At 40.2% G+C, this 11191-nt stretch overlaps 1 protein-coding gene across 1 annotated transcript; it reads left to right on the top strand.

Annotated features, from left to right (window-relative positions):
* The first annotated feature begins 7552 nt into the window (after window positions 1–7552).
* LOC149250845 (pentatricopeptide repeat-containing protein At4g33170-like) lies at window positions 7553–10789 on the top strand. The gene is made up of 2 exons (XM_089459257.1): window positions 7553–7743; window positions 7883–10789. Exons 1-2 carry the CDS (start codon window positions 7651–7653, stop codon window positions 10001–10003), a joined length of 2214 nt encoding a protein of 737 aa, XP_089315383.1. The 5' UTR covers window positions 7553–7650; the 3' UTR covers window positions 10004–10789.
* The last annotated feature ends 402 nt before the right edge of the window (window positions 10790–11191 follow it).

An 11191-nucleotide genomic window follows, 5' to 3' on the forward strand; every position in this document is an offset into this window, starting at 1 on the left:
GAGACAACACGATTCCATCATGGTTATTATGGATAGGTTGAAAAAAGTTGTGCACTTCATTCTAGTGAAGTCTACATTCTTAGCTAGCAATGTAGCACAGGTATTCATCAGAGATGTGGTTATATTGCATGGTGTTCTGAAGAAGATTATGTCAGACAAGGACACAAATTTCACTTCCAAGTTCTGGAAGGAGTTGTTTGTAGGTTTGGGCACAAAGTTGGCTTTCAGTACAATTTATCATCCACAGACCAATGGACAAATAGGGAGGGTCAACAGGATATTAGAGGATATGTTGAGGATGTATGTGATGCATCAGCAACGAAAGTGGGAAGATTATATTTCACTGGTAGAGTTTTCTTACAACAATGGGTATCAGGACTCTTGGAGGATGAGTCCATTTGAGGCATTGTATGGGTGGAGTTGCAACACTCCCATCAATTGGAGTGATCTAGTTAACATGGTGTTGATTGGAATGGACATGTTAGAAGACATGGAACAAAAAATGTAGGTGATAAAGAAGAATCTAAAGGCAGTACAGGATAGGAAGAAGAGTTATGCTAATCAAGGCAAGTTGTTCAAGGAGTTCTAGGTTGGGGAACATGTGTACTTGCACATCAAACTGAAGAAGAGCTCCTTATGGATTGGATCATGTGCCAAGCTAGCACCACAGTTTTGTTGACCCTTCAGTACCATTGAGAGGATTGGGCCAGTAGCCTATCAACTAGCACTACCTTTGACAGTGAAAGTCCATGATGTTTTCTATGTGTCATTGCTTAAGAGATATGTTAAAGATGTTGATCATGTGATTGACTGGTCTGTATTGCAGGTGGAACCAGATGGAGAATGCCAGTTGGGGCCTTAGTGTATATTGCAGAAAAAGGTGTTCATGCTCCGAAACCGAGCAATTGAGCAAGTTAAGGTGCAATGGAAGCACTTTGGGCCTGATGAAGCTACATGGGAGATGGTGGATCAGATGCGGGCTATGTATCCTTCCTTGTTTCCTGATTGAGGCAAAGCAATTTTGGTATGGTGTTTTGGTATATGTTTTGGTGATGTTTCTATATGTACATATGTATATGGATTTAAACACCGCCATGAGCTATGTTATAAACCTCCAATAAGCGGTATGGGTGTCATGTCATTATGATGTTATGTTGTTATGTTTTCATTTTGGTTTGCTTCTCAGCAGATTGATCATTGTAAATACTACATCGAGCTAAGTTATAAAGCTCCATCGACAATATATTTTTCTTACAACAATTTTGTGGTTATAGGCATTTTTGAACACCAAGGACGGTGTCCTCCCAAGGGGGAGGGTTCTGTAACAACCCTAGTGAAAATTCCATGTAATAAAAGTTAATAAAGGAAAAATAACAACCACGGTTGATGGGGAACTTATTCCAAGCTGAATGTTGGGTGAGACATCCTAGTGTGGGTGTTCATTTGGTTATTAATGGCTAAGGAAATTGGCAAAGGTGATGGCCAAGGATTTGGAAAGGCAAGATGGCATTTTTGGCACATTTATTTATGAAAATAATGGAAATTAGGAGAAAAGGTAGGTGAAAGGTCACATGTTGCATGTGAAGAGGAAAATGAAGAAAATAATGGCCTCATTAAAAAAAGGCTTCTAAGGACCAGTTGGTAACCTTTTGGATTTTCAATGTTGGAGCTCTCTCATTATTCTCTCTCTCTCTCTCTCATACTCTTGGATACTTAGAGTTTTCTTGGAGCACTCTTGGAGGTGTGGCATAATTGGATTTTGGAGCAAGAAGGAAAAGGAAGAGCAAGAAAGTACAAGAGGACATCAGGACAACAACTACAACGAGATTTGCTTGCAGCTACCAAGTTGCATGTAAGTTTTCGTCACTATTTTTGGCATGCATGGCATATGCATCTGGATTTTTGGTCATGATCTGTCACGAGCATGAAGGATTTCTTGGATTGACAGTGGATTGCCTAGCCTTGTCATTTCTTGGATAGCCATGGAGATTGTGGGTTTATTTCCTTGTTTGTTTTGGTTGGTTCTTATGTTTCCTTAGCTTGGGTTGAGTTATTAGTTCTTGGAAGCCCTGGTTGGACAAACGCTCTAGAAGCCCTGTAACAACTTGGGTTGAGTTACTAGTCCTGGAAGCCTTGGTTGGAAAAATGCTCTAGAAGCCCTTGGTGGGTTGAGTTACTAGTCCTGGAAGCCTTGGTTGGACAAATGCTCTGGAAGCTCGACGGAAACTGTGGGTTGAGTTACTAGTCCTGGAAGCCTTGGTTAGAACAAATGCTCTGGAAGCCCTGTAAGGCTTGGAATCTGATCAATCTGATGATGGATTTCGTGATGTCCGACTGTGAGGTGGAATCACTGTTTGATGGGTTGAGGTGGATGGCCTCTAGAATCCCTGGATGGTTTTGGATTGATGTGTTATATGAGATCCCACATTCATGCTTGGAATACGGCATGGGGGTGAATGGCTGAAGAGAGATTTGGCTCAGCCATTCTACGGTCGGGTGGAACATGGAAGTCCAATCCCGAGTTTGGATTTTGCATCATCAATATGAGGTTATTTCTCCTTGTATTTCTATGATTATTATACTAGTTTATATATGGATCATATGGTTGTGATTTCATTGGTATTTATGTTGCTATTATGTTGGTTATATATAGGTTTTATGACGGTAGCTATGTATGGCTCTCACCATGTTTTTACTGGTAAATGAATGAACAATGTATCTATGACCTAATGGATGAAATGGTAGTTTATGTGTTGAGGCATCAATTCTTCTTAGTGATTCTCAGCTAAGTATGAGACCCCTATGCTCATATAAGTTATTTGCACCTGTAGATTACATATTCGTGATATGTTTAACGAAATGTTTGTCATGGCTAGTAGGCGTCCAGTCAATGTCTCATTCAAGTGATTGCATTTATACTGTCATTTCCTTGTTATTTTACTGTTCTGAAGATGTCATTCTATTTTGGGCAGTGACCTAGGCTCTGGGCCTGAAAAAGTGGCTCAAATCCCGGGGACACTGGCACAACACTATGAAAAAAGGTCCCTGAACGCTGGCTTGCAAGCCTGTGAGAGCGTTTAGAGGTCTTTGGACGCTGGCATGCCCATAGCACGAGAGTGTCCAAAGGTCAAGGGTTCCAAAGCTCAGTGGGACCCAGGGGCTGGTTGGCAAAAATGTTGGATTGGTTCCTAAGGGTCCTAATGCTAATGTTGAATGTCTGTATGGTGTGTTTCCCTCGGTTCCACTTCCTTAACGTGACTTAGAAGGTCAAATCATATCATAGTGGCCTCTCATCTCATGTTTACCCTGGCTGGTCGGTTTCTTGGGTAGATGTGGGAGGAGGGTGTGACATAGCTCCAAAGGAGGAACCTCAGGATGATGTGGAGCAACCACATGCATAGGAGCAGAGAGTGGAAACACCCACTCATGTAGAGACTTCCAAAGATGGAAGGAAGTGCACAAGAGAGGTTGAAAACTTGATGCATGATGCTAGAAATAATGTGGGAGCACACACATCATAGCGCAGGCAGAGGAGGTCACCAGATCGGTACACGAGCTACATGGCTCTGATGAGCGAGAGTGTAGAGGTTGAGCCATCCTCATTCGAGGAAGTAGTGCAACAACTAGTATGGGTTGATGCCATGGTTGAGGAGTATGACTCCATTATTAGAAACATTGTTAGGGAAGTGGTCCCAAGGCCATTAGACAAGTTAGTGGTGAGTTCCAGATGGCTTAACAGGGCAAAGCAAGTAGCAAATGGGAGTGTGGAGAAACACAAGGCCAAATTTGTGGCTAGAGGGTTCTCTCAGGTGGAGGGAATTGATTACGATGAGACCTTTGCTCCAGTAGAAACGTACTCTTCAATCAAATCTATTCTAGCACTGTCATCATAGATGGGATAGAATATACATCATATGGATGTGAAGACAACATTCCTCAATGGTATGATTGAGGAAGAGGTGTATATTGAGCAGCTGGAAGGAGTTGAGACCTTCAACAGAGAGTCGCAGTGTGCAGACTCAAGCGAGCGTTGTATAGACTAAAACAAGCACCCCGTGCTTGGTACACCATAATTGTTAGTTATTTCACTGGTTTGGGCTTCACCAAAAGTGAAGTAGATGTGAACCTTTACCATATTAAGGTTGAAGGTAAATTGTTGATTATAGTATTATATGTCATGATTTTATTCTAACAGGTGATGAGAAGTTGATAAAATCTTGTAAAGGGGACCTTGCAAGAGAATTCGAGATGAAGGACTTGGGGCTTATGCATTACTTTATTGGTATGGAAGTATGGCAAGGAGATGGGAAACTGTTTGTCTCTCAGGGCAAGTATGCCAAGGAGATACTGAAGAAGTTCCATATGGAGAGAAATAAACCCATGGAGACTCCTGTAGCAGGTAATTGGAGGAAGGAAGATGCTACTTCAGGTGAAGTAGTGGAGGCTATTATTTATAGACAACTTGTGTATTCACTTATGTATTTGGTGAACACATGATCGAACATGTGTTTTTCAGTTAACCAACTTAGTCAAGCCATGGTTAAGTCAACCAAACTTTATTAGAAGGCAACTAAACATATGTTGAGATACCTTAGAGGCACTACTCAGTTTGGTCTTTGGTACAAACAGATTGAGGGAGTGAAGCTTCAAGGCTTCACATATGCGGATTAGGCAGGGAGTCCATCTGACAGAAAGAGCATATCAGGGGGAATCTTCAGTATTGGGTCAACAATAGTTTCTTGGTACAATAGGAAGCATAGATCAATTGCACTCAGTTCGATAGAAGCAGAGTACATGACTTCTAGTCAAGAAACTCGTGAGGCTATCTAAATGAGGAAGATCATTGTTGGGTTATTTGGTCAACAGATGGATCCAAAAGTGATTTACTATGACAATCAAAGTTATATCAAACTCTCTAAGAATCTAGCTTTTCATGTTTGGTCCAAGCATATCAACATCTGGTATCACCATCTACAAGATTGTGTGTCGAGGAGAATCATGTTGTTGGAGTACATTCCTATAGAGGAGCAGGATGCAGATATTTTGACAAAGACACATTCACGATCCAAATACGAGTTTCACAGAGGTAGGATCGGGGTAGTAGATAATCCCTTTCTTGTTGAGAGGAAGTGTTGAAAATGCAACAAGAAAATCCCAATTTAATTTTGTCCTTGAATTAAATTAGGAATTAAATTGTAATCCCACATCTCATGACAACTTGTAATAGTTAACTAAGTTACTTTGACTTAGTTGGCTAAGTTAATTCGAGTTGAGGGTCTAACTTGAGTCATGTAGAGTGTTTCCTACTTTATAGGATCCCTGGTTGAGTTTATTTTGAGTTGTAATTATTTAATTCAATCTAACTGAGTTAAAGTCAGTTAAACTAGTTCCAATTAATGGAGGAGTTAGTGGGAGATCTAGTAGTGGAGTGTAACCTGCAATAGTGGGGTGTAACCTGCAGTAGTGGGGTGTAACTTGCAGTGATCAACCAATAAACTAAAGATTCACTCATAATTAACTCATGCATGTTAGAACAGAGAAAGACCCAGTTGAGATTGAAGTTTAGGGACAATGTACTATTAGTTGTATAATCATCCGAATTGTACAAGTGGTGCATGCAATCAGAGGAATGCCTATGAGGATTGCACAATTCATATTTGTTGAATTTCCCAATTAAGTATGGGCTAATTCCCAAGGAAACTGCATAAGGAAATAGGAGCTTGGAAGGCAACAAAATTGGCTAAGTATTGGCTTGAGTTTTTCTAGGAAGTTGTGAGATAGATATAGTGAAGAGGTTGCTCGGGCTTGAGAAAAGCATTGTAATCTTCTCATATTTTCTATTTAATGCAATATACAGATAGAAAGGTTTTTAGTTGTGGCTTTCCCCATAAAATTATTGTGTTATGTGTGATTAAATTCTTTCTCTTGTATGCTTCGTGATTTCATCGATAGTTTATTGTTTCTGCTGATGAGTAGAGTAGATTCAAGTTAATTGTTTTAGCATATTACAATCTGTAGTTTGAATCCATAAGGAATTTCTACACTAGGTGTCCTGTTGGGGGGATAATTGAATACAAGAGTTATGCTTTGAGATCAAAGTTTAAAGAGCCTTCCTCTTCCCATGATGGTCTTGCCTTTGACATCCCAAAGGTGGGTGATGCAAGTAAGAAGTCCCACTTCTCTAAGGCGTAACAACATACCAAGGGGGGCATCTAGTCAAGGAAACAAAATACCATTGTTAGGGTGCTTAGAGCAGAGAAAGCCCGGGAACGGGCTCCAAAATGATTGTGTTATCATTAAATTTGAGGTGGTTCGAGGGTGCCCCCAAGCAAAGAGCCCTCAAAAGGCTTCTCTCCATTCAAAATCCATACATTTTAATGGTGCAAGAAACCATGACCTTCGGGAATAATGCTTGTATGATCTTAGAACCATGGCTTAAGGATTGGAGTTTTTGTTTGCTCGAAGCCGCTAGACTCTTAGGTGGACTAATTACGGCATGGAGTCCACGTTTCCAAGCTTTATTGTCATCAATGGACAATAATATCCCATGGAAAGATTTGGAGCCAAAGGACCTAAATGTTGTCTGGAGATTTGTTAAATCTACAGACCATATTCATATCGCAAAATCTATTAGGACTAGATATACCAATAGTTTATGACTTAGCAAGAGCTGAGAAATTACGTGGGTGAGGGTGCCTACTCTTCGAGTCTTATCACAACATGTCAAACATATCCCTTGGAATTGAACTGAGGTAGATGGGCGGACAAACTATGCTCCCAACCGCTCGAGCTACTAACCAAGGACATAAATTCCTAACAAATTAACCAAAATAATAATACTAAACCATAAGTTAAACAATATAATTTTTTTTTATATACTTTATGGTGAGGTGAAAACACCACACAACTAATAAATACATTTCTAATGTCAAGAACCAATGAATTTGAAAAAATAATGGGTAACTTTAACCACAAAATACTAAAGCACAATAAACCCTATTCCATCAACATCCAAAACTCTATAACATGAAGATTTAAAACTCCAAGGAAGTTTATATAGTTTATATATTCAACTTGAGTGCAAGTAATACTAAAAATTCACATAATAGTCCCTTCAAATAACAAAAGGATATTTGGCTGTTAAAAAAAACAATAGATTATTTGGTCCTACATTATAGAGAGATATTTTTATGGTCAAGTAAATGTTTTCCGTGAAATAACATATCATCTTAGATGTTAGGATCAAATTCCTCTTATTACAACATTTTTTAACAATTTTTAATTTTTAAAAGATTTACAATTTCATTAATTTCCATAAAATAATTTAAATTATTAATTATTGAGCTAAAATATGGTGAGTATTTCTTGAAATGGGAAATTTAAACGGAGTAATTTGCATAATCCAAATATCAGAAAAAGCTAAAGTTATTTATGAATAAAAAATACATTTTAAATAGTAAAAGACTGCAATCTCACAAAATTTTTCATCCCGGTAGAATTTTCATGGTGGGACTGCTCCTTTTAATATACACCTATGAGAATAGTTGCACTTCATATGACCCTGATGAGAAAATGACGTATCCATGTTTTTTTAACTGAAAATATAAGAGGAATCTGATTTCTTTCATTGAATGAATCCTCAGATTTGCCATGGCTACACTCTCTCTGCTTTCATTGAACTGTCTATTCTTAATGGATTTCAATCGCTCGGAGCATATGTGGAGCTCCAGTTGTGAACGAAAGGTAATCAGACGCAATCTGCCATTTGTTTGAATGTTGAGCAGCATCAGTTTGATCGTTACATCAAACTAAGAGCATGTTTTGGTGGGCTATATTAGTATTCTTCGCTGTGATTAATCCAAAATCTAATTGCGTGTTGCAGGCTAAAAGCAATGCGTTTTCACCTACAGCCTCCAACATAAAATCGACAGAGAAGGCATTGGAGCAAGATCAGCAATGCATTCGCTCGGACTCTTATTCATATGGACGTCTCTTGCAGAGTAGTGCGAATATGAAATCCATTGCATTGGGCAAGAAAGTTCATGCCCGCGTCATGAAAGCCGGACTCGAGTGCGACATGTTCATGGAAAATAAGCTTGTTAACATGTACGCAAAGTGTGGCTTTCTGAAGGAAGCACGCCATGTGTTTGACAGAATATCTGAACGAAACATTGTCTCGTGGACTATGATGATTGCAGGATACGCGCAGCATCGGCAGAGCTGGGAAGCCATTGAGCTATATCGGGAAATGCTGAGTGAAGGACTGAGTGCAAACCAATTTACATTCGCCAGCGTTCTACGGGCTTGCGCGAGCTCGGCATCTGAAAAGCATGGAAATCAGATCCATGCGCAGGCTATTAAGACTGGATTTGGATTAGATGTCATAATTGGCAATGCTCTTGTTACTGTGTATGCCAGATGTGGGAACCTGGAGAGTGCCCGCGAAGTTTTTGACAGAGTTTCTCAACGAGATGTCGTTTCATGGTCTGCAATTATTTCAGGATATGCCCAGAATGGACATGGTTATGAAGCCCAGAAGCATTTTTCGCGAATGCTATGGGCAGGGGTGAATTCCGATAAATTCATATTTGCGGCTGCCCTGGTTGCTTGTCGGGGTTCAGAAGACATAGAGTTGGGTAAGCAGGTTCATGCCCACATCATCAAAACCGAGTTTGAATCAGATGCAGTCATGGAGAGTACTCTTGTTACTATGTATGTTAAATGTGGAAGCGTAGTGGATGCACACAAAGTGTTTGATAAAGTGCTTGAGTGTGATATTGTGAGCTGGACTGCGATGATCGCAGGGTATGCCCGGAGTGGGAGGGGTCAGACAGCTCTGCAGATTTTTTGCCAAATGCTACGGGCAGGCATAAAGCCAGATAACTTTAGCTTCACCAGTGTTTTAGGCGTGTGTGCGGACCTGGCAATTATTGATCAAGGCAAGCAGTTTCATTGCCAGACCATCAAAAATGGATTTCAGGAGGATGCCTCTGTGGGGACTGCTCTTATTACAATGTATGCTAAATGTAGTTCCATAGGTGATGCATGTGAAGTCTTTAAAATGATACCGAAGACAGATGTGGTTTCGTGGACTGCGATGATTGTAGGCTATGCTCTACATGGGCAGGGCAAGCAGGCACTGCAATTGTTTGAACAAATGCAATGTGCCGGCATCAAACCGGATCATATAACCTTTGTTGGTGTTCTCTCTGCATGCAGTCATGTAGGCCTGGTGGATGAGGGCCGGCGGTATTTCGATTCAATGACTCGAGTATATGATCTTGTGCCCACAATGGAACACTATGCCTGTATTGTTGATCAACTTGGCCGTGCCGGGCGTCTGGATGAGGCAGAGAACTTTATCAATGAAATGCCATTCGAGCCAAGTGCTTTAGTATGGGGAACTTTGCTCAGTGCTTGCAAAATTCATGGGAACTTGAAGCTGGGAAAGCGTGCCGCGGAAAAGCTGCTAGAGTTAGAACCACAGGAATCTACACCATATATTCTACTGTCAAACATTTATGCCTCAGAAGGCAGGTGGGGTGATGCTGCAAGAGTACGAAAGATGATGAAAGATAGAGGGATAGTAAAGGAGCCAGGTCAAAGTTGGATTGTTGTCCAAAACAAGGTCCATGCATTCTATGTAGAAGATAGATTGCATCCTCAAACAGAAGAAATTTACGCAACATTGGAGGAATTGACTGTGCAGATAGAGGCAGCAGGGTATGTTCCTGATACAAAATTTCTGCTGCATAAATTAGGGTCAGAGCAGAAAGAAAATAATCTTTCCCACCACAGTGAGAGGTTAGCCATTGCTTATGGGGTTATAAGTACGGCACCTGGAACTCCTATTCGTGTCTTTAAGAATCTTCGTGTGTGTGGTGATTGCCATAATGCTGCCAAGTTTATTTCCCTTGTTGCCAAAAGGGAAATTGTTTTGAGAGACGGCAGCCGCTTTCATCACTTCAAGGATGGGATATGCTCTTGTGGGAACTATTGGTGATTCAACCGCAATTGAACTAACCAATCTTATTGCTGGCCGTACTGTGGTAACCTCCGTTAACAGGTGCTGGAGATCCATAGATAGAATATGTTGGAAAATATGCCAATGTTTCAGATTTTGGAATGAATATGGCATTTAATTCTGTTAAAACTGGCAACTAAGTCTAACTTGGCCCTGTGTTCTCCTAGAAAGCATCTTATTTCTTGGAAATCCTTCTCAAACCCAAAAGTCAGTGAGAAATCTGAACTTTTGTTTGAAGCGAAGACATCACCAGCTTCAATGGCAGGGCACAGGGCGCACACAGGGGTAATGCATAGGACCACGATGGAAGCATGCAAGAATGGTCTACCTGTTGTGATTTCACAAGACTCAGCTGCACCCAAAGTGAAAAGCATGAACAAAATGAAGATGAACCTAGTTTGAAATATACGTTGGAAAATATAACAGATGAGAAATATTAATACCAAACCATTATCATTTCTAACAGAATTTTCATTTCTAAGTCACCACTGGCCTTTTAAAAAACTTCTTTATAATATACTATACTATCATTTAAGGCTATATTCAGACAGGTTATCAGATAAATAACGGCAACGCAGCATAGTCTCGGTTTTTTTGTGCAAGTTTGTGGTTTGTCGTTATCAGAGAACATTCTGTTTCGGTAATCTTTTATGCAATCTATCGCCTCTTTTGGTAATTATCAATATGCTGACGCAATTAAGACAATGCGAAGATGCGCCTTTCGGATCATTTCTGCACTCTATCACTATTTTGAATTTTCAAATCATTTCCGCGCTCTATCATTATTCTCGCCTGCAAAATGGTTATAAAAACCATCGCACATATCTACGGTTGGGAAATTCAAACTCAACTTTATTATTCTATTCTTATCAAGGGTCAATGGTCTGTGAGGAAATTAATTTTGAGATGTGGTCATTACTTCACACTTATACCACGTGCAATTTGTTGTCTCACCACATTTTTATAGAATCTGTAATTTCCATTCTGGGGATTCTAGTCACTGGTTTGTAATGTTTATCAACACCTGCGGGTTTTGGTGTAACGGCAAACCTCTACATGGTCTCAGAGTTTGGACCCAGGTTCGATTCCCCGAATTGCGTTTGGGGGTATTGGAAAAATCACCGCACCTCTATAGAATCCGTAATTTTCGCCCTAGAGATCCTAGTT

Source organism: Pinus tabuliformis, chromosome 7 (genome assembly GCF_031772625.1).
Source record: "Pinus tabuliformis cultivar Carrire ecotype Pingquan chromosome 7, CPIR1, whole genome shotgun sequence".
Taxonomy (NCBI): domain Eukaryota; kingdom Viridiplantae; phylum Streptophyta; class Pinopsida; order Pinales; family Pinaceae; genus Pinus; species Pinus tabuliformis.